Genomic DNA, 26,253 nt, shown 5'->3' with positions numbered 1-26,253 from the left:
TTCACATCTGGCCGCTAATTTGCACCCACGCCCTTCCGGGTGCTGTGGCATCTTGGTTCCTTGAGGTTTTCGTGGGCAGTCATGTTTTGGGCGAACTTGGGCAAGGCATCCTGCGTTTTTGCGAAGCGAAGCAGGCAGCCCTACCCTCTTCCGCAGTCAGCGTTTACTAACCACGTTGGGAGGGAGACAAGAGCACAGCAGGGGTCTCTAGCTTAGTTGGCAGAGGATTGGGGGAGGGGAGGCACTGGTTAGGAGTGGGTGGTGAGCCTGAGGTATATGTAGGACCCTAAGGAGGGGGGAAGCCCTCTGAGAAAGCGAGTTCACCCCCACTACTCCCCTCCCCCCGCCCATCACTCCCCTCTCCCCTCTTTCACACCCCCCCCCACCCCCCGTCAGGGTCCTGTCCCGCAGGGTCCTGACTCGCCAACGAGGCTGGCATGTTCTTGCTTCGCTTGCTTTGGGTTGCTACCTGAGTTTCTTTCTTTCTTTCTTTTTTTTTTTTTTTTTAAAGATTTTATTTATTTATTTGACAGAGAGAAATTACAAGTACACTGAGAGGCAGGCAGAGAGAGAGAGAGAGAAGGAAGCAGGCTCCCTGCTGAGCAGAGAGCCCGATGCGGGACTCGATCCCAGGACCCTGAGATCATGACCTGAGCCGAAGGCAGCGGCTTAACCCACTGAGCCACCCAGGCGCCCCACTACCTGAGTTTCTGATCTGATCTCGTACGTCTCTGCTGCCACCCTGGAATCACGCTAAGGGCCCCTCTCCTGGACCCACAAGCCTTTGGTTTCCTGCTCCTAAACTAGCCTGAGTTCCCAGCCTTAGCCCCCTCATTTTTTAATCCACAAAGCGGCTTCTGCAAATAATAGCACACACCACCAGGTTTGATTAATTAACTGCACGAAAACGATGGGGAAACCAGCGAAGGAGATAATTATGCAAAACAGAAAGTGTCAGATTTACGACGCTCGTTCTTTCTCCCCCGCTGCACTCTGAGGACTGAGGGGGGTGCTCTGGTTCCCTGGAGCTGCTTGCTGAAGGAGCCCCCCCCCAAACGCTGCTCACAAAATGTCAGGAGGGAGGGAGGCAGGAGGTAGGACAGAAGTGGGGGTGTGTGTGTGGGGGGGTGAGGGATGAGAGCGGGACACACCTGAGGGAGGAACTCCGCCCATTCCCAGGTGCGCTTGCTAACGGAGCCCCCTCCCTCCAGCCCTCAGCCTCTGGGGGAGACTTGGCACGAAAGCCTTTCACGTCCATTTCTTCTCTGTCGCATTCTGCTTCTCCCCACCTTACCCCTCCTTTCCTCCTCCGGGGATGCTAGAGCTGGGATTGTGGTGAAAGTAGGCAGTGCGGATATTTTGGCCGAATTCCCAGACCTGCTCGGGCCGGCCCTTGAAGATAGAGAAGTTCTGGGGGCGCATGAGTTCATCCTGCCTCCCGGCTGCAGGGATCATGGGCTCCTGGGGCCTCACTGATTCCCTGGATCCCCATCTTTCTATGGGGAGGGCTGGCCCAGAGCAGGACTGAGATGTGCCTGGACCTCCTGGTCAGGGGCATTCCTGGGCACAGCCCATGATCCCCCATCCCTGGCCCAGCCTGCAGTGCCCATTCACCCCCCACCGTGTGATCTGGAGGTCCCAGGGGGACTCTTCTCTCTTCCCCCTGGAGACACAGCCTGAGCAAGGTGCCCCGGCGTGCCAACCCACCTCCTGCCCGCCTCAGCGTCGCGGTAGTCCTCGATGGCCAGCCGGAGCTTCCGCCGGTGCAGGGAGCTGCACACGCCCAGGCCCAGCTCCAGGTCCTCGTCACTCAGGCTCAGCAGCACCTGCTCCGCAGGGAGGTGAGGACTGAGTGCCCAGAGGGGAGGTGTGGGGTGGGCTCCCGAGGCTGCCAGGACCTGCTGCCAGCTGCAGCTGAGCCCCGGAGGGGTCTGCTAGCCGAGGCCAACCATCTCCCTGCCCTTCCTTCTCTGCAGTCCGGGCAGAGCACGTGGCGCATCTCTGCTCCAGGAGGTGAGCGGAATCACATGATGGCCCGTGGAGCCCTCTAGCCCGGTCCTGCCCCCCTGCAGCAGGGACCGGCAGGTTGGGCCCAATTTAAAGATGTGGAAACTGAGGCTCAGATGGCTAGGTGCCTTGCTGGGGAGACATGGTGCTTTACTGGGGACCCTGGAGCCTGAACCCAGTTCAGCTGGCTCCGAGAATACATCCTTTCATCCTGGGATGGGGTGGGGGTTGGGGTGTGGGGTGTGGAGCGGCTCAGCTCTGGGTTGGTAAAGTTCAAGGCGGGGTGGGGCGGGGGGCGGGGGAGGGGGATTCCCGCTGGGATCCCGGATGTGCCCTACCTTCCCGCTCTTCACGTTCTCCGCACAGGCCTTGACGTACATGGGCATGGCCATGACCACCTCCAGCCAGGCCTGGACGGTGCCGGCCTTCCAGTGGGCCATGGGGGTGGTCCTGACCAGCTCCACCTGCTGCAACCGGTCCATCTGCTCCTCCCCCTCCGACAGGCTGAGGCTCTGCCGTGTGGGGCTGCACTGGCTGTCCGAATCTGCAACACACAATTGTAAACTTGGTGGGAAGGTGGGGAGGGGGCTGCGGGGGGCTTGTGGGGGGGCGGGGTGGGGAGGCAGGGGCTGGGCAGATTGCACCCCTGATGCTGCACTCCTGGGGTACAGGGGGAGGGTGAGGATGAGTCCCTCGCATGCGTTTCTTCTTTCCAAAATCCAAATGGCTTTTGTTTTGTTTTGCTGCCCCTCCCCCATTACAAAAGTAATCTGTTCCCCCCCAAAAGCACAGACTTTTAAAAACTTAATCTAGAAAAGAATGAAAACAAAACACAAAGTGAAAATCGCCCCAAATCCCACGCTACCCAGAGACAGCAGCTGTTAGTTATAGTTAAATATTCGTCGGGATACACAAATGCCCACGTTTCCAAACACACACAGACCCACGCTTACACACACAGAGCCCCGCACGCAGACGCCACGTTCTCCGTTTTGTAACACGCCGTTCTCCTTTACACCGTGGAGGACACCCTTCCATCTCCGTAGAGATCTGTGATACCTTTTGATGGCCCAGGAGTCATCAGAGGATGCTTTCTCATTGATGAGCATGGGTTGTTCCCCATTTTTTGCTATTGTAATCAACATAGTGGCAGTCATCTCTGGGCCGCTGGGTGGTTTATTTTCTTAGGATACACAGAGCCTCAGCTCCATTCCTCAACACACTGAAACCTGATTCGGGAGTAGCCCCTTGTAGGCGAAAATGTCTATCCCCCAGCACTTCCTAACCCTACTCTTTTTTTTTTTTTTTTTTTTAAGATTTTATTCATTTGACAGACAGAGATCACAAGTAGGCAGAGAGGCAGGCAGAGAGAGGAGGAAGCAGGCTCCCCGCTGAGCAGAGAGAGCCGGATGTGGGGCTCGATCCCAGGACCCTGGGATCATGACCTGAGCTGAAGGCAGAGGCTTTAATCCGCTGAGCCACCCAGGTGCTCCCTAACCCTACTCTTCAATCCATGGTTAGACACACCTGATGAAGTAGACCAGGTTCAGGCCAGACTTGACCAAGATGGAAAGAGTCTCCTTCTCTAAAGTAGGGTTAAATCAACACCCACACAAACTCAATACCATGACAAGTATTAAAAAAAGAAGCCTGGTTAGGAAGGACCCTGATGATACTGTACATTGTAAATTATCGTAACAATGTAAAAAATACTTATCCATCAAATCAAGCAGGTGGTTACAAAAATTGTGTGTGAAATCACACAGATAGTTACGGTTACTGAGCTTGGGTGCCAGGAGGAATGAGCTTACTTTCCTCTTCCTGTACTTTTGTCCATCATCAAAATTCAACAATGACCAAATGTATTTTATTTAATCATATGCATTTCTAAAAAAATTGGAAAAATTAAGTAGGAAGTGGTATAGATGGTTATTGATGGAGTTTGTCCGAATGAAGGATGCCCCTCATTCATGCACTGGAAAATATGTGGTTCATGAGAAAGGTGTCACAGGGGATATTTTTGACATGGGAAAATGTTAATAACCAACTGGCAAGTGAGGAAGGACAGTATGAGACAGCAGGTGCGATGTAATCCCAGCGCATTTAAAAATGGTACACATGATTCTATGATGTAATATATGTATATTTATACATTTATACATATAAAATACTAGTTAGATAAATATTATAAGTCTGCATCTGGAAAGGGGTGATGGGTTAATTGTGTGTGAGTCTCTGTGTGTGAATGTTTTGTGTGTGTGTGCCCCTGTGAGTAGGCAAGGGTATTCTCATGTGTGTGTACACTTTCCTGTCTCCCATGTTTTCTGCACTGAGGCATGTTATTTTTGAAACAGACACATGCAACCTAGAAATCTTTTTCGAGTCACAAGGCCCCTCTCCCCAGTTCCTTCAGCCCTCCCCTGCCCCTGCCATGGAAACTCTTTGGAAGTCGCTGTTTCCGCTTAGGGACCATATACACATACATACACACTCTGCTTAAACCTTTCTCCCCAACGCTGGGGGGCCTCTAGCTTCTCAGCCAAGAGCCTTAGGGAGCCCATGGCTGCTGGCCAGGAGGATGCCACCCCTGGTCCAGCAGGCACTGAGCAGAGCGACCTAACTCAGGGCGGGCAGCTAAGATGCCTCGTGCCTCTATTTCCCGCACCCTAAGGTTGGCATAATGCGTAATGCAGTTCCCTGCCCTCCTTCCCAGGGCTGCTCTGGGGACTCCGTGACTGGGGATGCTAGGTAGGTAGAAGGTCTCTTCCCTGCCCCCAGAGAAACGGCAGATGGCACAGAGCTCCGAGCAGGTCTCTGGTCTGAGCCTGTGTTGCCATGACGCCCAGGAATGTGGAAATGTGGAATCTGCAGCTTCCTCTGCAGCCTTGCCTGCCCCCTACCCTCCCCGAGTTTCTGCCTGGTGAGGCTGCTGCCTGTCCCCACGCTCCGTGTCCCTCCTGCTGGTGCCTGGCTCCCCAGGACAGGTCTGGCTTGCAGGGAAGCCCTTCGGATTGGGTCCTACAGATGTGAGCTTCTGGCACACAAGGTGGGTGTGTCCTCCCTGGCTTGGAAAGAGCTGAGAGTCTCTGTGCTTTTTCTGTGACTGAGTCCCATCTCCGTCACCTGCTTCTGGGAAGTGGAGAGATGCACATCGCCACATCTGGTTACCTGAAATTCCAAGACCCAGCCCGTGTTGTCCATTTGGACCGGGTTTGTGGAAAGAGGCTTTGGAGTTGAACAGACCTTGGCTCTGGGTTAATTTCTTCACTTCTTCAAGTCTCAGTTTTCCCATGTATAAAATGGGCATAATAATAATACTCTCTACCTCCCAGATTAATGACTCGTATAAATTCTGGATGTGTACCTACAGTAGGTGCTCAGTACTTGCCTCAGTCTCTCTGCCTTCCTGGGATGAAATATGGCTTGAGTTCAGCTCAGGGGCTGAGGGATTCCCAGCAGGACTCCCACCCGGTCCAAGTGGGCGGGGGGGGGGGCCTCCCTGTCAGGTGAGGGGTGGCCTTTTCTCTCCCATGCCTGGGGCGGGGGAGTGGCCCTGGGCTAGACCTCCCCAGGTGGAAGCTATAAGGCAGTAGGGGAAGGAGGAAGGAAGGAAAAAGAGAAAAAAGAAAAAAAAGAGAGAGTTGGAGAGAGACACTCCAAGAGCAAGCCTTCAGGAGAGGAACAGGGCCACAGACACAACAAAGACACAAAGAGAAACAGGAAAAAAGAGAGAATGAGGAGGGGGGGGGAATGACAGATAAGGGGACAAAGGGAAAAAGCAAACTTCTGGGGGTGTGTGTGGATACGTGTGGGTCGCTTCGCAGCTCACGGGCCTCAGGCTGGCGAGCAGAGCTGGCTTAGGGCGTCCGGGCTCGAGGAATGCCCGAGGCGGAGCTGGGGTCCGACAAGCAAACCACACATTTTGGTTTCTGAAGAAAGACAGCCATTCGCCACCCTGCCCTCGTCACCCAGGACTGAGCTCCGGGACGAACTGCAGAAGGCCTGAAGAGGGGGGCGTCTTTGGGGCTCGCAAACCATTAATTAAAGGCAGTTTCCAAAATGTAGGCACTACGGTGCCCAATTTTATGTCTGGGATTCCATCCATCCTGGCTTTTATCTCCCCTCTGTCTCAACCCAAAGAGGGGGAATAACTCACATTTCTAGTCAGGCAGTGAGTTAGAGAGGCGGGCTGAGGCCCGGGTCGTCTGAGAAAGTGTCGCCAGGAGGCCAATCGGTCTGGATCCTTCCGAACACGGGGAGGACCGAGGCTGACTCTGGAAGAAGAGGTTCTACTTCTCCTACCAGATGGATTGTCTGGTCCCAAGAGCCTAAAACATTAACTCTCTGATCTATTACAGCAAAGGCTCTACAGAGTAAAGTATTGAGGTTCTGAGGTTGGCATGGGCATATGAGAGACCTGGGTTTGAGTCTCAGCTCTTCTGCTTCTCTTGGGGAAGTGTTTTGACAATTCTTAGCCTCACCTTTACCATCTAGGAAATGGGATGATAATAACGTCTAAGCTCACGGGTCTAAGTGAGGACGAACGAGGTGACGTATGGTGCTCTAACCGCTCAGCTCAGTGTCTGGTATGCCGTGGCTGCTCAGGGTTTGAGTGGGGACCTCTGTCCTCTGCAAGCTCACGTCTGTTGCTGTCTAGACCACCTCTGTCTTATTATGTGGTTTGTCCACGTTGAGAAGCCTCTACGTGATAAAATACACACCGAATTCTGAAGGCTTTCTCCCAGAAGAGAAGAAAAAGTAATCTCCATACTTTTCATGTTGATCACATCTTGAAATGATAATATTGGGGGTATATCGGGTGAAATAAAAATGGTTATTAAAATTCATGTCACCTGTTTTTACTTTTTAACGTGTCTACCAGAAAATCTTAAATTACGTATGTGGCTTTTACGATCTTTTCCCTGCACAGAACTGGGTTAGATGGAAGGTGTGGGCTGTTTTCTCATTGCCTTTCCCCCTTCTATTGGTTTGGAAGTGAAACACCCGATTTCTCTGCTTTTGGTTCAGTGGTTCTCAAAGTGGGGCCCCTGGGCCGGTCCCAACAAGCAACACCTGGGAACTGGTTATGGATGCAAAGTCTGGGAGCCTGCCCCAGAGTTCCTGCAGCTGAGCTCTGAGGGGTGGGTCCGGGAATCTGTAGTTTAACAAGCCTCCCAGGTGGTTCTGATGGGAGCCGAATTTTAGAACTGTTCTTTATTGGCTACCCTTGAAAACTTATCATATGTATTTAACTTAACAAAACAGTCATCGTGATTATTATTATCAATATTTGCTTCAAATAACTTCCCTCCACGTTGACCACGTTCTCATCACTTCTTGTGCCTCAGACCTAGCTTCCTGGGTAATTTTTCTTACTCCTGAAGAGCGTGATTTAAAAGTTCCTCGGATTTGGAGTATTTTTTGGTGGTAAACTCTGCAACATTTTTCTGAAGAAAGCCTATGATCCCCCCTCCTCTATCAAAGAGTTTTGCTGGGTACATAATTCTAGGATGACAGTCATTTCCTTCTGGCATCTCATTGTGGTGAGTAGAGGACTGTGTTCTACTACCTTCTGCCTTCCTTTTTGCTGAAGAGAAGGCAGCTGCCAGCCCAGTTGTTCTTTGGTGAGCTCCTTTTAAGATTTTCTCTTTGGGGTGCCTGGGTGGCTCAGTGTGTTAAGCCTCTGCCTTCAGCTCAGGTCATGACCTCAGGGTCCCGGGATCGAGCCCTGAATCGGGTTCTCTGCTGGGCAGGGAGCCTGCTTCCCCCTCTCCCTCTGCCTGCCTCTCTGCCTTACTTGTGATCTCTGTCAAATAAATAAGTAAAAATTTTTTTAAAAATAAAAAGATTTTCTCCTTGTCCTCAGTGTTCTGCAGTTTCATTATGATATGACTACATGAGGATTTCTTCTTATTCTGACTGATATACATCGTGCTTCCCGCATCTAAGGGTTTATTTCTAGAATGTTCTCACCCACTATTTTATCTTATATTTTAATATTACCTCTTCTCGATTATCTCTTTGCTCTCCTTCTGGGATCAGACTTTCTAATTCTTTTTCCCTCTCTTGTAAGCTGCTGCTGTCGCACAGAGTTTTCTGTGGTGGTAGAAATGCTGGATAATCTGCACTGTCCATTGTGACAGCCGGGAGCCACATATGGAGTGAACACTCAAAATGTTGCTAGTGCAGCTGAGGAACTGAGTCCAAAGCTTTACTGAATTTTGATGAATTCAAATACAGGTCTTATTGCCACATGTGGCTCGTAGCTGTTGTGGTAGACCAGAAAGCTCTGATTTCCCCTCAAGGTTTCCATCCATTTATTTCTCTGCATTGCATCTGGGTAACTTCCTTAGATCTATTTTCCATTTTTAAAATTCTCTCTTCAGCAGTTTACTCTGCTGTTTAATCCATCCTTGGATTTTATTTTATTTACTTATTTTTTCTAAGTAGCTTCCATTGCCCAGCGTGGAGCCAAAGGAGGGGCTTGAATTATGACCCTGAGATCAAGACCTGAGCTGAGATCAAGAGTCAGCTGCTTAACCGACGGAGCCACCCACGTGCCCCTGGAGTTTTTTTAATTTTTTTAAAGATTTTATTTATTTATTTGACAGACAGAGATCACAAGCAGGCAGAGAGGCAGTCAGAGAGAGAGAGAGAGGAGGAAGCAGGCTCCCCGCGGAGCAGAGAGCCCGACGCGGGGCTCGATCCCAGGACCCCGGGCTCATGACCCGAGCCGAAGGCAGAGGCCCCAACCCACTGAGCCAACCAGGCGCCCCTGGAGTTTATTTTTTTAATGTTACTCACTACATACTTCTAAAAGTTCTATTTGGTTCTTTTCCCAGTTCACCTGGTCTTTTCAGATAGTCTCTTACTGTTTGCTCATGTTTATGACTTCATCTTACATTTTTAAAAGTATTACATACATATTAGCTTGTATTTGGTGTTGGTAGCTATGTATCTGAAAAGGCCTGGGAGGGTCTAAATTTGCTGTATTTCTCTGTGGACTCGCGTGCATGCTGAGCTCAGATTTGATCTTAAGGGAATCTCTAGAGTTTAAATAGTGGACATTTTCCTCCAGAGAGGAATTCTGAGACCTGCCGGGGCTGGAGCAGGGAGGGAGGGGGGATGGGGCCTGGTAGCGGGGACCATTTCATTCCTGTTAAAGAGACATGGGGCGACGAGAGACCACAGGCTCTGGTCCTTCACTTTGCCACACCCCAGCATTTACGTCCTTGTCCACAGTCCTGACATCAGCGTCTGTCCCCAGGACAGACCCCAGTTTGTCACACGTGCTTATCACTCACTGCTCCTGTTCTGGTCTTAGCTCACAGCTTTTTAGTTTTGGATGGGGGTAACTTGGCGATTTCCCTTACTTTTGTTGAGGCCAGAGATATATTAAAAAGTATGTTTTATTTTAGATTTAGTGGTCTGTCTTCCTCCACACGGGCCCGAGAGGACATCCTCTGGCTGCGTACACTGTCCACCCACGCTCTTCACGTTCTGCTGGTGGGTCTGTCCGTCTGCCCAGCTACGAAGGGAAGTCCGAGGTCAGAGGTCAAGTCTATCCTCTTTACCACCCATGCCTGGTTCATGGTGATGCTCAATGCCATCATTAAAAGCCCAAGTTATGGGAAAGGGACAATCAATAAAGTTTTGTTTTTGTTTTTATCATTATTGTTTTAACTTGAATCTTCCCAGGGACCTCTGCTGCTCAACACCCATCACTGTCTCCCTGGATAAAACCAAGCTCCTTACACGACAAGGCTCTGGGTGACCCAGCCCTTTGCCGGCTTCTCCTCAGTCTCAGGCCCCCTCCCCAGCCCCCTGGGCTTCTCGCACTTTCCCTGCACTCCTGGTCCCCTCCCCCATCTCGAATCTGTTGCACCTGCTGCTCTCTGCCTGGAAGTCCCCCAGCTGCTGGCTTCTCTGCTTGGTGACCTCCTATGAAGCCTTCAGGCTCTACTGTGACATTGCTTCTTCCAAGAACCCCTTCTCTGGTCCCCTGGCATTGGTCGGTCACCACCCGCTACAGCACACAGAGGTGTCCACACCTCCGCCCCGCACACATGCACTCCCAGTGCTCTCAATAAGCCAGGTCTGTTCTCACCTGCACTTCTCACGGCTGAAATCAAGGATCAGTCATGGGATTATTCAGGGTGTGTGCCTACCACTACAGCATAAAACCCATAAGGACAGGAGCGGGGCCTGGTTTTGCTCCTGAGATATTGCCGATGCCTAGCAAGGGCTCCACGTCTGCTGATCTCTATGATGCCAATTTACCCACCGCAGCCCATTTCTGTGACCAACAGGAGGCCACGGGACGTGCCAGCTCACACTGGGAGCCCTCGTGGCTGTGACCGTGACGGCTAAACTTCATGGGTGCTTTGCAACCTGAGCGTGAGCAGCCCCATCACACAGAGGAAGAAAGTGGGTTCAGAAATGCCCGTCAGCTGTGCCCTTGGACAGAGCTAGGACCCGGAGCCTGGATGTCACGTCACTGGCCTACGCTTCTTCCTCTCCTGTGAGTCTCCTGCCACACCAAGACGAGCAGCTGCTGGAGGCTAGACTTTTCTCTCTGGTTGTTATTTCATCTTTGCCATGGCCCTGAGAGATAGGCAGTTTTTTTCCCCAGTATATAGAGGGGAAAGCTGAGGCTCAAAGGGACTAAGTGGGCAGCTTAGGGTTGTACAGCTATGTACTGGCTTTGGGATCATACCCAGAGATCTGGCTCCAAAGCCTGGCCTTTCCTCAACACCCCTCCCTATGTTGCTCGGTTTTGATCAATCCTGCTGGGCTCAGGCTGTCCCTAAAATGCATCTGTGTTTTCTGCACACACAGAAAAAGATGGAGGGAAGCCAGCAATGGTTCACACACCCGAGTCGCAGTTGGTGACCCGGCCTGTTGTCTCCAACTGCAGGCTCCACACCACACCTGGAGACATCAGTGTCCTAACAAGGAACGAGGCTGGCACCATGTAGGCATTGAACCCATTGGGATGCGATGCCCTTATCTGTGGCCCAGCCCAGGAAAAGCGGTGAGGCAGCTTAGAGCTGGTGGGGTGACAGGGCAGGAGGGGCCAGACATCCTGGCAAGAGGGCATGCCCATTCCTGTCCTTGCCCCCGGGCCCTGTGGCAATGGGCTTGGCCCCTCTGGGGCCTGGGAGAGCAGCAAAATCAATACTCTGGGGCTGGCTTTTCTTAGCCGGTCTACAGGGACCCTTCCCTTTCTGCAGTGGCTACACACTGACTCAGGTTCTTTCTGATGCTTTGATAGAGAGAGATCCAGACTCCACCTTGCCTTGCTCCTGGCTCACTTCTTAAGGTTCCTGGGAATCCCATATAAGCCCAGGGACTTTCTGGGGCTAAACAATGTGAGAGTGTGTATGCTTAGAGCTCTCCAAGGAATCACTAACTTAGCACCTCCAAGCACGGACTACAGGGGCTGACGGAGTTGCCCGTTGCAACAGGTCCCGGAGGGTGCTCCGTGGAACTAGGTACAAATCCATGGTTCTGTGGTCAACTAAGTTTGGGAAACACAAAGTGGAAAAACGTGAGATATTTTCCCTCACTGCAGAACTTGTCAGAGCCTTGATAAACTAATGTCTTGTATTCAGGATTAGGGTTAGAGACTCAGTGCTGTTTCCAAAACAACTGACCCAAGGATTTCCCCACCCCTGCTGAATCTTGTGGTCTGTAGCAGCTCGGAGCACACTGGCCTGGGAGTCAGGGGCCCTGGTTTCCAGAACTAGCTCAGCCACTGATGCCCTGCTTGATGGTGGGCAAGCCCCTTCCCATCCGTAACATGAGGGGAGTGAGGAAGAAGCCACCAAGAGCCCTGTCACCTCTACATGCCCTGCATTCTCTAGTCTTATCCCTGGGCGAGTTGCTGAACCTGCCTGGGCCTGCCTTCATACCTGAACCACGATTCCATTCTGCCTCTCTCACAGGGCTGGTGAGAGGCTGACATGACATCCCCGTCCTCGCTGTCATTGTCATCATCATTGTGGCAAACATTCACGGCTACCCGAGCTAAACCTTTTGTATGCAGTGACTCGTTTCTCTCTAGCAGCGCCCCTGGAGAGCTCCGTAGTGTCCCCAGTGCACACAGTGGGAAAGCGAGACCCAGCCGGGTGCAGTATCTTGTCTAAGGTTGCTGGGTAGCAAATTTCACGAGTAAGGTGTGGACCCAGACAGTTTGCCCAGAAGCTACCCCCTTAAACTTGACCTTAATCTGCCTAGGAAAGAGCATTGCAAGCTGCAAAAGGCTATCCCCTGGGAGGGGCCTCGAACTATGTAGTCTTACTGCGGTTCCCGGGGGTGGCTGTGCATGGCCTCCTGGGGAGGGGCTCTGGCCATCCATTCACAGGCCTTCCTGTTCTGCCAGGGCGAGGAGGGAAGGCACCTGGGCTGGCTCTCTCCGGTGTGGAGCAAGGGTGGGCAGGGGACTCTGGGGTGTCCTCAGGGAATGACTTTTTCACAACAGGGGGTGTAGGAGGAGGCCCGAGGCAGGCTCTAGGATGCAGCTTGGAGATGACCTCACCCACGGGGGTCACACTGCCTTGGCGTTGCAAACCCTTCGTTACAATGGAATCATATCTATAAGAGAAATAAACTGGAGTTTGGGGGTGAAGGACAGTGAGCAGGGTGGGGGAGGTGGCCTTGGGGAGGACACCAGGGACTTGAAAGGCTCCACAAGCCACCACTGCCCTGGTTTGTACCAGAGGGAGTCTGAGGCCCAGAGAGAGAGATTGACTTACTCGTGGTCACACAGCAAGTCTTTGGCCAAACTGGGAACAGGAAGTCAGAGCCAGGCTCGGGGCTCTCGACTGTGTGGGGCTAGGGTGATAAGACTTCTGGGTTGAAGGCTGGGCCCCCCTTAGGGGTCTGAGGGTAGGTCTGGGCAGAACGCTGTGCCCCCTCCCCCATCCTCCCCCTCCAGCAGTGGTTCCACCCCAGGCTGCTCCCTAGAGCACAGCTAGGGCAGTCTTGCTCCCAATTTAGGGCTCATCATTGGGTGTCCATGGGGCACCATGGGCCCCAGGCCAAGGCCAGCAGGTCCACTGGATGCTTGGTAGAAGTCTAGTCGGCCACAGGTCAAGCAGAATCCGAGATGGTAGATAGCCTGTCCAAACTTGGCCTTCACCCAGCCTTGACTTCTGTCCCTGCCACCTCCTGGCTGTGTGCCTCTAGGAAAGTTGGGAACCTCTCTGGGACCCTAACAGGGGTCCTGCTGCAGGCTTCTGAGGCTGCCCAGGAGGCAGCAGACAGGCCATGCCAGACCCTTCTGCTCTCTGCTCAGCAGGGACTAGCAAAGGCTCTGGCAGCCATTCCTTCCTCACCCTGGAGCTGCCCTAGGTGGTGGCCTCAACCTCCCTTATCATGGTCCCTTAGCGGTAGTTACCCCATGGCAAGTCTGCGCTAAAACCCACAGAGAGGTTGCTGCCCCGCCATGTGACCTCTTGCAAATGAGACCACACTGGGGAGCATGGTCCCCAGTGTCTCCCCCACAAACCTGATTTAGTGGGTACGGGATGGAGCCAGGGAATCTGTAGCCTTAAAACTCAAGGCATGGTCAGGTCTGAGCACTACTTATCTGTGTGTGATTCTCAAACCTCCCCCCCCCTCTCTCTCCTTATTTTTTCCCTCTTTGCTTACGGTTTTTCGTCTATCATGGAATCCTTCAAACGGACTCCTGCCTGGAGGTGCAGGGTGCATCACGGAAGAGCAGAGCTGCTTCTGGCTGAAGGTCGGACTGGAGCCCTGCTTGCTAGCTCTGCCACCAGCCAGGGCAGCCTCTTGATGGGGCCTCTGAGGAACCCCCAAGTGTTCCATGGAACACAGTTTGAAAACTACTGCTTATTCCAATTGCTTCCTCTACTGGGTAGAAAAACAGAGCCTCAGTGAGCTAGCCTGCCCAGGGCTTGGCTAGTGAGGCTTTCTCAAGTTCTCGGAAGCTTCTCATTGATTGGTTATCCCGGGCAGGGGAAGCAGGGAGAGCTTGGCTACAGACTGTGGAGCGCGACTACTGAGAACACGGACTCTGGAACCAGATGGCTGGTGTTGAAACCCAGTTCTGCCTCTTCCTAGCTGCGTGACTTTGGGCAACAACTTCACCTCTCTGTGCCTCAGTTTGTTGATCTATAAAATGGAGGTAATAACAGTATTTACCTTGGAGGGCTGAAGGATTATACGAGTGAGTTTCTCATGGCGAGGCCAGGCTGGTCCCAGGTTCTGACATCTGTCCCTGTATACGTTTGCCACCCTGGGGCGACCTGGGAGCTTCCGCCTCAAGAACCCAGGCTTGGGCAGCGTAATTTCTTCCCCTGGTCTCAATCTCAGAGTATGCAGAGAGTATGTTTCTACTTGGAATCTAGAAAGAATTTTGTCACGGCTGGTGGATTCTGGGGGCACACACACGTCAAAGTCCCCTGGTTCTGGGGCCGAGAAGCCCGGGGTCTGTCACAGTGGAATGGAATCTGGCCTCTGAGCAGTGGGTACACAGCTGGAGCCATGGCAGTGCACACAGCCTGAGGCCCTGATTTCACCCCTGGGGGACCTGTTCGAATCCAGTTACGTTTAGACTCAGGATATGTATCTACCTGCTCGTACTCAGTTTTCCTGCCTCTGATTTGAGCTTAAATCCACTCAAATCCTGGGGAACACAGGCCTTGGGGCTGGTCCTTTCTAGACTGCAAATCACAGTTAGCGTTCATTTCTGAGCCTATGAGGAGGGGAGCCTTATGACATCCACGTCAGAGATGAGAGGACACTGAGGCTCACAATGACACAAATTGCTAGAAATCGATGCATGGCCAGAGCCGGAGCTGTTATCCCGCCCTGGCCTGGCCCCACTGGTGGGCAGCAAGGGTCCTCCAGGGGGAGCATGGCGTGCAGTGTCATAGGATCTCTTGTTCCATTAAGGGAGCAATCAGACAAAACCTGAAACTCAGTGAACACCGGCGAGCCATCAGCCAGTGCTTCCTGGGGGACGGGCTTGGGACTGGGAAGTCCTTCCATTTTCAGGAAGAAGAGGGCAAGGCTTTCAGTGGCCACTTCTCCAAGACCGATCCTCTTGGGATGATTTTCTCACGGACTGGTTGCTGGGGGTGGTGGGCCCAGCCCTTAGAGGGCAATGGTGCATATTTGTGTATTTTTCGATATCTGGGCTTTAAGACACCGTGTCGCTGTGGTTCAGGCATGAACGGCTCAACCCCTTGCTGCCAGACTTATGCCCTCACTATGCCCGGACAGTGATACTTCACCGGTGATGTCCTTCCTATTCTGATATATAGCCAAGACCAAACTCCTAGGTTATTCTTATGTTTATAGAGCATTCCTTTAGAATGTAAAGTTATGAATCCTTTTAGAAGACAAGGTTAAAGCTATGTATTCCCTCCTGATTCTTTATGACCACCGAGTTCTTCTAGTTCTTTTTCCACTAGAAAAAGGGAAACAGGTGGGGCAGGGGACAGTGAGGGCAGCTTTGGCCCCACCTAGTGGGGTCTGAACAGAAAAAAGAGCCATTTGTTCAGAGCAGATGGGTTGGGGGTGGGCGGGTGGGGATGTTTGTGAGGCCCTTACTGTAAAAATGCAGGTTTTGGGTAAGAGGCCCTGAGGATAGCACATTGGTGAGCTGGCTGGTGACCTCCTACGTTATGGCCCCACCGCGCTGATAGTCCCCACCCGGCACCGGTGTGGGGCAGCTCCCGAGCCCCCCGGACGCATGCTGGGGCCAGGATGGGAACCCCACCTCCCGTTGGGGGCAGAGCTGATCTGAGCACCAGGCAGCTCTGGTGCAAGGAGGGGCTCCACAGCAGGACCAGGGAAGGCAAACCTCTGCCAGGGCGGGCCAGCAGCTCACTTCTCCTCTGTCCATCCCTCCGTGGGGGAGGCTTTCCTGCGCCTGGAGATAAAAGGCTGACTGAATTGACGGAATGGCTGCAGTCATACCAGCAAGCAAGTGCTAGGCTGTGTCGGAGGCTACCGGTGGTCGCTTAGTGTCCCCCTGCTAAGGCCTCTATGATGTTCCCTGCCCAAGCCCATCCCCTCACTGCCCAGATGGTGGTCAGGGTGCTATGGACTCCCTAGGTTTGAAGTCCAGCTCTACTGTTTACTAGCTTCTTGACCCTGGATATTTATTTACCTGAGTTTTCTCACCAAAAATACAGGTTGTTGGAGGGTTAACAGAGTTAATGCATGTAAAGGGCACAGCGCAGACTGCGGCCCATGGTGAGTGCTTAATAAATGTTAGATATTATTATTGTTATTACATTATTAGGTTACATCTGTAGGAGCCTGCCAGCATGGGTGGGAGATCACGCAGAAGGGCCAGTGAGTACAGCCGTGCAGGTTGTGCACTGTACAACACAGGGCACCATTTACACACTACTGCCTTCCATAGTAGTGTAGGAGACAACCTGTGGGGCTATACACTGGCCCTAGATGCCCTGGGCATCCCTACTTCAATTTCTAATAGGTACCACTTAGAATTGGACCGTCTGGGGCAAGGTCTCAAAGAAGATAAAGGAGGTAGTATAATTTCTGAGTAGAGCTACTAAGATTTCAATAGGTATGGCCCAGTCCCTGCAAAGGTTACAGGACTATAGGAGCAACATTTAGGATCTTGGCCAAGTCACTCTGCTCTGAGCCAGTGCTCCCCATCTGTCCAGGGGACTAGGGTGGGGTGGTTGGGCTGGTTATAGGTTGGCAAATGGGCTTTCTCATTGTATACCAACTCTGACTGATTAGCAGTGGCTGTCTGAGGCTTTGTAAAGTGAAGACATCAGAGACTACTTTGGGCTGGGTGGGAAGGACTCTTCGATCGATTGGTGATGTCTGCAGGAGGCCCGGGAGAGGGGAGCAGTGGTACGTTGTGCTTGGGCCACTTGCCCGCCTCAGATGGTTCTCAATGCTGGCTATACCTTGGAGTCACCAGAAAAGCTTTACCACTGCTCTGATTCAGGGCTATAGCCTGGCCTTGGTAACTGTTTTCAAAAGCTCTGCAGGTGATTCTACCGCATGGCTGGGTTGAGAACTGTGGGTAGATGTCCCTATTTTTCCTTGCCGTCCTGAGGTCTACAACTTCTTGGCATGGTCAACAGATCACAGAGCTTTCTTTCAGCAGAAATGATAGGGGTGGGACTGGGGGTTAAAAGGCCAGTTTTCCATCAGTTTTATCGCTGGACAGGGTTTGTCTTTAAGTTGGGAGGCAGAGGTGGAGGGCACTGGCCATGATCATAGATCGGGATATGCAGGGTGACCTTTTCTTGGGCCACACTGTGGAGTTTCACTGGGGGGAGGCCCAGGCTTTGCACCCCGGGGGATCTCACGGGGCTCAAAAAAGCCTGTGGAAAGCCCTGTGGCTCCCCTGATTTCTTTCTTAAGCTCCTCTCTGTCCCCAGGGAATGTGGGATATTGGGAGGATGCAGAGGCCCAGTGAGATCTGCAGGAAGTAACATGCCCCAAACTCACAGGTGCACATTCTGGGCCTTTGGAAGGAGTGCCGGGGGATGGGAGGAGAGGGAAGCAGATGAAAGCTGACCGGGGCCGTTGAGCTGGACAATGCAGGGTCAGGGAGCCAGGCCTGGAGATGGTGCATTAGGACCACAGGCAGCCCTGGATGCGGACAGCTCCTTCAAATTACATTCGGGGCGGTCAAGATGAGAAGTTTCTGGGGGGGGAGCACCCCAGCCTTAGCCCCACCATGGGCCCAGAATTCAGCCAGCTTTCTCAGCCCCTCCGGACCCAGCCCTGGAATTCCAAGGAGCAGGTCATGCATGGGTTTTGCCTCCCGCCCGGAGCAAGATAGAAGCAGTCAAATAACATAGAATTCAATAATATTTTAAAATAAGCTTTATTTAGATTTTTTTTTATATTTTATATTTGCATCCATGCCTTCGAGAAACCTTTCCCATGGGAAAAGTTATTTTCATCTAATTTACCCATAACTCATTCGCTATTTGACGTAGTTCTCTTAAATAAATCATCCTTAGTAACTCTTAGATTTATCTCCTAATTTACAAAAACTGAAATGAAAAGGAACTACTAAATCATTACCAGGAGTGGTTGCAATCTTATTTTCTCATAAGTAAAGGGCAAACAATAAAAATCAACCGAAAGGGAAAAAAAAAATTCATGGGGGAGAAAAGTATTTTCTAAAATCTCTCTCCGTAGAGAAAGATGCCAGCCCGGCCGCTCTCCCTCCCTGCCAGGCTTGCAGGAACAGCTTAGCCAAAGGAGGCCAGAAAGGTCCTTATTAGGCAGGGTACCCTGCCTGTTCCTGCCCAATCCCCCCCACTCCCCACCAAGTCAGAAGAAAAGGGAGCAGCCTACTGGTGGTTTTTTTGTTTGTTTTAGAGACTTTGGACAAAATATCCTATCCTTCTGATAGAGACTCTCCAGTACTTTCAAATCTTGTAAGAGCTGAAAATGTTACCGTTAGCAGAAAAGCGCAACTACGGTGGTGCAGAGGATGGGTGAACTGAGCTGTGTTAGTAGTTAAGGTGGAGTTGGAGGGGGGTCGGATTTACAGGTCAAAAGAAAAGGGAAAGCTAGTCTTAGGCCTTAGGAGGCTCTGGCTTAGAAGCTCATGTGTTCTCCACCACTCTGCATTACAGTGCCCATGGTTCCTTTGCTGGTGAAGCCTCATTGGGGCCAAACTGATCCCCAAATAGGCAGAGAGATGTTCCTGCCAGCCTTTCACTCCTAGAGTTAGCAGGCTTAGGCTATTTCGACAAGGTGAGGAACAGGGCCCGAGGGATTCCAGGAGATTCTGTTAAGTGTGGCTGTAGGAACCAAGCAGAATGGGGAGGGCAGAGAGGCTCTGGTGCTGGACACTGTGTCCCCAACAGCCCTCCCCGCCCTCCCTTGAGATGGGCACCTCCCCCAGTGACCCCTGCCTGGCCGACATGCAGAATAAGGGAGGATGAGGAAGACACGGCTGCAGGAAGAACCTATGCCTCTCCAGGACCCTAGTGGCACCGCTCAGGCCAAGGGTCCCTGTGGCCATACCCTGTGGTCATGTGATTGGCTGTCTCACTCTGTGCTGAACCTCTCTCAAAAGACAGACCCAAGAGAAAGTGACCATTACAGTAGGTCCTCCTCTCACTGAGGTCAGTGTTCCTCATTTCAGATAAATAAGCAGATATATAAAGGCCTGAAGAGGAGCTGTGGGGAGGGGAGAAGAGAAAGGTGGAGTGCACTTTCATGCAGGGGTGAGAGAATGGGGGAGAGAGAGAGAAGAAAAAACGGAAAAAAGCAAGCTTTGAAATCCAATGGTCCCTGGGTTCTGGCCACCCTAAAGTCTACCTTGCACAGTTTGGCAGCAGCATGATAATAGAACAGACAAGTCAACAGAAACACCCGCCTCCCGCCCACCCCATGGAAAAATATACATTCCAATATTTATGTAATAATTTAGATAGAATAAGTCTTCTGCGTTTGTGCAAATAAATTAAACGGAACAATTTTCTTTTCTTTTCTTTTCTTTTCTTTTTTCCATAAAGAAAGAAACGGCAACGCAATTTAAAAACTGGCAGGCCGTTAAAAAGAGCCCGTTTGACCTCTGGCACGCCGGGCCAAGGCAAGGCCCCCCCACCCCGCCCCGGCCAGGCTCGCGGGTCTTGGCGTCTTGGCGGGGAGCGGGCCTTACCCTGACCACGGGGGCAGCTGGCGCTTAAAGTGACTCGGGCGGGGGGCAGGGTCTGGTCCCGTGCGTTCACACGGGAGGGAGGGGGGACACATCAAAAACAGACCACATCCTTGGGCAGACGGGCTCCAGAAGTAGCAGTTTGGACAAGGGACATTTACAAGCACGGAGTGCACAATAGTTTTGTTATTTACAAATACACAGCAGTCCTTCAAGTTTTCAAGTTTCATAAAAAGGAGGAGGGGAGGGCGAAGAGGGTGGTGGGGGGGAAAACCCAACGAACCGAACAAAAAGAAAAAAAAAAAAACAAATCAAAACACGGAAAAGAAACAAAAACAGAAACAAACCCAGATTAACAACACAACTGTATCGCTCTGAGGACGACAGAGAGTTGACAGAGTCACACACGGTTGGAGTATGTACATCAATTACAGAGGCGGCGCCGCAGGGGGCGGGGCCCGCGCTCGGCCACGCCCAGCACCCACGTGCGCGGGAGCTCGCGCACGCGCGCGCGCGCACGCCCCGCCACGCACGCCCCGCCGCGTCCCCGCGCCCCTCCTCCCCACCCCGCGCTCGCACGCACGTCCACACGCAAAGACACGCCTGCGCGCGGCGGGCGAAGGGAGGCGGGTATCACCAGTCCGCGTCCTCCTCTATGTAATAATCAGGGGCGGTACCATCAAAGAGGCCGGGGTCGAGGGACTTCCGCTGCTTCCCTCTGGCGAAGACGCGCGAGATGGAGCCGAATCCCATCTTTTCTTTCTTCTTTTTCCGTTTTTGGTCTTCAAGATCCTCTAGTGACTGCGGAGTCGGACAGGGCGGTGGGGGCGGAGGGAGAAGAACAAAGCCACCTGAGCTGGGTGCAGGGGGGGGGGGGGGATGGGGACAGGGACAGCGGATGGGGCCAGAGTCTGCCCCCCACCCCCACCCGTCGTTTGAGGAGGTGACACTTGGGCCCTTGTGGAAGCTCTCCGGGACAGCAGTGGGACCCACACAAGGCAGTCCTGAGAGTGTCGGCGGGGACGGACCATGCTCACAGCAGTGCCTGGGCAGGAATCGCCAGCTGCTGCTGCTGCTGCACTACCACTGTCACTTAAATTCAGCTTGCCCACACCCCTGGGGTGCTTGCGAGGGCTCCCGGGGGTGCGTCTGCACACCTGGCTCTGGCCCAGTCCCCTGTCTTCAGGGACCCTGCAGCAAGGATACAAGTTAACTGTGGAAAACTCCCGGTGGGAAAAAGGGGACCCAGGGAAGCCCGGAAAATGAAGAACGAGAAATCTGAGCTTTGTGTGGGCCAAGAGCAAGGACCCCCTGAACCTTAAGGCCTTGGATAAGAGGCAGGACTGGCCACAGTGGGGAGTAGGGGATGCTGGGGCTTGGGTGCTAGTCCTAATTAGAACCCCTGGCCTCTCTGAGCCCGGTTTTCTAATCTGTGATGTGGAGACAACAGTGATGATGGGCATAGGCTCCTGTCTGGGTAACTGAGGGCCTGAGGCTGGGGTCTACCAGAGGGCTTTACAAACACAAAGACCTAGGGTAGTGTTCCCCATCCACGTTACACTAATGGTTCCCAAAACTGCATCAGAAGGACCTGAAGTCCAGGCCCCATCCCATACCTGGTGGATCAGAATCAGGGTTAAAGGCCCAGGAATCTGCATTTGAAAAGTCTTTCCTGGTGGACCCTGATGCAGATGAGCAGTGCATAGACCAGCATCTGGGAACTCAAGGACTAGACTGCTGATCTGAGACCCCTTCTGCGACCCCTTTCCTCCCTGTGACCCCTCCCTGACAGGGTACTGAAATGTTAAAAATGAATAAAGAACAGTTTCCTACAGCAAGGGGCCCAAAGAGGCTATGGCCTGGTTCATCAGCCTTTGGCTGCCAGGAGAAGACACTCACCAGGAGAGCAGGATGGAAGATGTGTGATGTGTGATGTGTGATGCACTTAATGGGTCCACAGATTGGACCAGGGAAGGGCAAAGCAGGTACTGACTCTGGGTCAGGCCACCAAACCATGACTGACCAAAGCAGTGGCTTAACTCTTCTCTGCCTTGGGTGTCCCAGGTATGGAAGTGGCGAGACTGAGGGCCCATGGGAACAAGGGACAGGGGGACTCATGGTCATCACGGGGTAAAGAGAGGGGCCCAAGTGGCCAGGGAAGGACACCTACCTGTACAATGGGGTTGTGCAGGTTCTTCTGTACTGGGCCGGGACTGTCGCCCTGTAGCCAAAAAAGAGGGGGGAAATGAAACAGCAGGGACACACAACACATGGGAGCAGAGGTGGCCCATGGAGAGTGGGGTCTTCCATGGAAGGAAGCCATCTCTTAGGGACCACCCTACCTCTGCACAGGTGAACCCACCCCCACCCCTGAAGCAAACACTCCCAGATGGTTCAACAATGGCACCTGGGGTTTGAGATGCTGCCTGGACCAGGGGTCCTAGGGTGCTCTCCTGCTTGCTCAGGCCTCTTGACTCCCAACACCCTCTGACCAACAAATCAGTCACTTGGAGGCTTCTAAGATCCTGTCCCAATTGGTCCATCAAGTTGGAACTGGAGATTGGTTATACTTGGTGTTGTTCATAAAGAAATACAATTTTAAAAGAAAAAGGCACAAAAATAAAGAATTTCAGGACAGGAAGACTCAGGAGACTAGGTAGCTTCTAATTTCCCCCACAAACAATTCAATGCATCTCTTATTTTGTGGAGAGGTAGGCAGGCCTCGTGAGCCTGATTTACAGATACAGAGGGTAATCCAACATGATGGAACTCATGGCAGAGCTATAACTCAAATCTGGGGCTGTTTCTTCCTGGTCCAGTTCTCCCTTCGGTGGGCATGCAATGGTGGGCGTGCAAAAGCCTTCGCTACATCCCAGAATCTGGCTGCACTGCCTGGTGGGGCAAACAGATCTTTGGGATCACAAGTCATTACAAGGGAGGCCCCTGCTGGTTGTTTCCAGAATTGCAGGCAAAAAAATCCATGAAAAAACCAGATGTATGTCACTTGGGCCAAAGTTGTCTTCAAGTTCCCTACACTTAGTCCCGACCTCTACTCTAAATTAGTGGCCAAAGAGTAAGAGGGAGAGGTCCTTAGTCCAGGCTGGGCTGTTCCTGCTGTGCCAGGCCAAAGGCTTGAGAACAGAGGGTTACCTGGTGCTTTTTCCAGGCTCTTCTTGGCTTACCTGTGTGCCCATCTGTAGAAATGGGGATGAAGGTGGCTGAGGGAGGGCAGGGATGGAACAAATCGTTGTTGAGTCTTTAGTCCCATCCCAAGGTTTGCAAACAGAACCCATGTGGCACGCTAAGAGAGGTCTACTCTGGGTAGGGGCATCTCTGTCAAATTCATGGGGTAGAGAATGAGGCCAGTGTCCACTAGAACTAGAATGCCCGTCTGCAGACAACTGGCTTATGAAAGCACCCAGGTCCTGGCAGCAGGGCCCTGTGTAAGGTGATCCTGGAAATAAATAGGTTGGACCTGCAGCTGGTATGCGCCAAGGCCAAGTTGGGGAAAAGGCTAGGCCAAAGGTGATTCAAGAGGCACTGAGAGAACCCTTTCTGCAGAATGGACTTTCCAGTAGTATTCTGGCTCTCCGAGCCCCCTTGGGCCCACCATGAGAAATCAAAATATGGCCCCTGGGAAGGTCTCCTCTAGGGTGTACGTGGCTACTTTAGGTCTCTAGCCCATGCTAAGAATAAGGGCGCTGTTGGCTGTAGGTTCAGCTCAGCAGTGGTCCCTCCAAACCAGGGACGGCTGTCAGAAAGCCCTCTAGTAGTCTCCTCCCTCGTCCTAGTTCTGTCATTCAAGACAGCCTTTGTCACAGGGCTTCTGTCCTGAGCACGGGTGAAGAACAAATTGCTTTAAGGAAGTTGAAAAAGAATCCCAGCCTTGAGCAGGTTTCAGGCCCGGAGCGGCCTTCTCCACATCCCAACGGGGCGGGATAAGGCCCTGGGCCAGCGATCCCTGCTGCCCACGTCACCAGGCGAAGGCAGCTAATTTTAAGTTTGGTCTTGGCTATTTTTATTAGTAGTCTTTAGCTACTTTTCATGATTATTGTAGTTGGGAAAAAAGTTTCCCTTGTGATTATTCATATAGACAAAAGTTACTGATTATTATACATTGATTTTCAACCAGTACCATTCATGTACTTGGTCATTATTGGTTGTAATAGCTTTTCAGTTATTCTCTTGCGTTTCCAGGTAGGTGATCGTATCATCAGCACGTAGGAGTTATTTTTGCCTTCCTTTCCCACTATATTCACCTCATTTCTTTTTTATTATCATTTGTGCTGGTTAATAGAACATTAGCTGACTTTTTGAGAAGGCTTTCTCATGCACTCAAAGACCTATGGTGTCTCGGTCTCCGTGGCAGGGGAGCCCTCCATTATCAGCTGTGGGACAGAACAAAACCATACAAGAGCCTCCACAGCCCGCTCCCCAGTGCTTCATGCTGGAACCTCGACATGGTGTCTTCCTGTCCTCGGATGCGTGACCTGCCTTCAGCCCCTCACTCCTTGAAGCTCAACCATCTGCTCTGCCAGTCACCAAGAGTTAGGTGGCCAGGGATCTGCACCTCTTGGCAGCTGGCGCTCAGCATGCCATAAAAAAGTGTGATTTGCAAAACAAACAAACAAACAAACAAACAGAACAAATTCATGGGATACCACTCCAGAGGCAATATTTGCCCAAACTCCTAGAAAATAATAAAAAAAAAAAATCTGGCTCATTCCTAGAAGGACTGAGAGCTGGCTCTATGGGGAAAGGAAATACTGGTAAGGCCCTGAGCTCTGGAAGGTCGCAACTGGGAGGAGAAGCCCACGGTCCCAGACACAGGAACCCCGCCAGAGGTAGTCCTGGGCTGTGCAGACCCCGAGCCGACCCAGGCCTGCCTTGCTCTGGGTTTTTCTTGCCCTCCCGGACAAAAGGAGCAAACAGGCCTCATTTCTTTCTCTCCCCACATCCATCTCTTCTTGCAAAAGGAAAGAACAGAACAGGAAATGCCTTCGCCAGAGTGCTCCCTGGGTGGACGAGAGGAAAGAGTCTTCACCCCTCCACCCCGCCCCTGCGGTTTCTGGGCAGGGCCCCCGGCCCCGGCCCCACTGCTGCTGGCCTTACGTTGCAGAGGGAGTGTGTCCGGTGCCGAGGGGAGTTGATGTCGCTTGGCGTGGACGACCGGTCGCCTTCGGCGGCAGACGCGTCGGAGATGACAGAGGGCTGCCGGGAGTGGCAGGGGCTCACCCTGACCGCTGGAAAGCAGGGACAGCTGGTGAGTGAGGGGTGGAGAGAAGGTCCCGCCTGTGCTGCCCTGCTGTCACGCTACCCTACACCCCCATTTTCCAGATGAGAATACTGAGGCATAGAGAAGAGATGGCCTAACCCTCTGGCCCTCCGTTCCACAGACCCACAAGTCACCAGAGAGCAGCTGCTGGGAAAGGCTGCCCCAGCCTCTGGATCCAACTAGGCCCTCTCCTAACCACAGTGAAGGAGAAAAGGCAGGCGTCTCCAGGGACCTTGGTGACTGTCCTCACAAGACTCCCACCACCTGGACATTCCCTAGACCCAGAACAATCCTAACCACTAGTCAACACCGACTGCCCCAGGGAGATGCCTGGAGGCCAAGGCCAGACCCCCTCTTCCCCCACACCCACGCCCAGTCATCCCCAGGGCAGCCCTCCAAATCTGTCCACCTTTCTCCAAACACAACCCCAAAGTCTTTCCACTTCCAATCCCAAACACAAATCCAACCACTTCTCTCAACCCCAAACACAACCCCCAAATCTGTTCACTTGTCTCGAACCCCAACACCAACCTGAAACCTGTCCACTTCTCTCCAGCCTCACTGTCACTACCAAGCCAAGCCCTGCTTCCTCTCGCCTGAAGACCTCGCGGCCGCCCAGCGGCCTCCCTGACCCCACTCCTCACACCGCAGCAAAGCCAGGCATTTGTGTTAAAACCCCCAAGGCCCGAACGGGCTCTGCCCACCCTCCGGACCTCGGCTCGGGGTCACACCGACATTCTGACAGTGCCCGACATGGGCCTTCTCCCTCCTGCCTCGGCCTTGGCTGGTCCCGCTGCCCGGGGTGTATTCTCCTCATCGGGGTCTCAGCCTGTCCCGAGAGAGGCCTCCCCCAGTTACCAGCTCTCCCCACACATTTTCCCACCAAACAGTGTCTCCTATTGATTTGCCTCCCTGGGCTAACGACCATCTATCCCCTTCCGTCTGTCAGCTCAGTTATGCCCGTTTATTTGTCCTCATGCCTACAACATCCATTTCCACAAGGGCAGGCACGGTGGGTGTCTAATCCATGGTGACCCCCAGAGCTCACGGTGCCTGGCACGGAGCAGGCGCTCCATCCGTAATGGTGGAACAGACGGCTAAGCTCGGAAGGTACAGTCCCGGGGAGTCCCCCAGAGCCCCCCGGCAGACTGCTTTCCTGGCCACAGGCTCTGCCTGCAGGAAGCACTTTCTGCTCAGCGAGACTGCCTCGGGGCCTACTGTGTGCAGACAGCCCGTGAGCAGGTAGGGCTGTAGGAAATGGACTTGGGATTTAACATGGGGGTGCTGGGGGGGGGTGATGATGGACAATGAATGGGCTTTGCAG

General features: G+C 52.7%; 1 protein-coding gene across 4 annotated transcripts in view; it reads right to left on the bottom strand.

The window, feature by feature from the left end:
* Window positions 1–26,253, bottom strand: part of KAZN (kazrin, periplakin interacting protein) — a 1,025,916-nt gene that overhangs the window by 18,823 nt on the left and 980,840 nt on the right. For 2 of the 4 annotated variants that reach the window (XM_045063784.1, XM_045063785.1), the window contains 5 exons: window positions 24,767–24,897; window positions 21,825–21,875; window positions 20,332–20,455; window positions 2,346–2,551; window positions 1,708–1,826 (listed from right to left, as the gene is read on the bottom strand). In XM_045063784.1, the coding sequence (XP_044919719.1) occupies window positions 1,708–1,826; window positions 2,346–2,551; window positions 20,332–20,455; window positions 21,825–21,875; window positions 24,767–24,897 (631 nt within the window). Of the gene's footprint in view, window positions 1–1,707; window positions 1,827–2,345; window positions 2,552–17,841; window positions 20,456–21,824; window positions 21,876–24,766; window positions 24,898–26,253 lie in introns of those variants that run through there. The other 2 variants (XM_045063787.1, XM_045063786.1) reach the window with 2 other exon arrangements.

The sequence above is a fragment of the Mustela putorius genome, unplaced genomic scaffold (assembly GCF_011764305.1).
Source record: "Mustela putorius furo isolate JIRA1106 unplaced genomic scaffold, ASM1176430v1.1 tig00003853_pilon_pilon_pilon, whole genome shotgun sequence".
Taxonomy (NCBI): Eukaryota; Metazoa; Chordata; class Mammalia; order Carnivora; family Mustelidae; genus Mustela; species Mustela putorius.
This window is presented reverse-complemented; position numbering and strand designations above follow the sequence as displayed.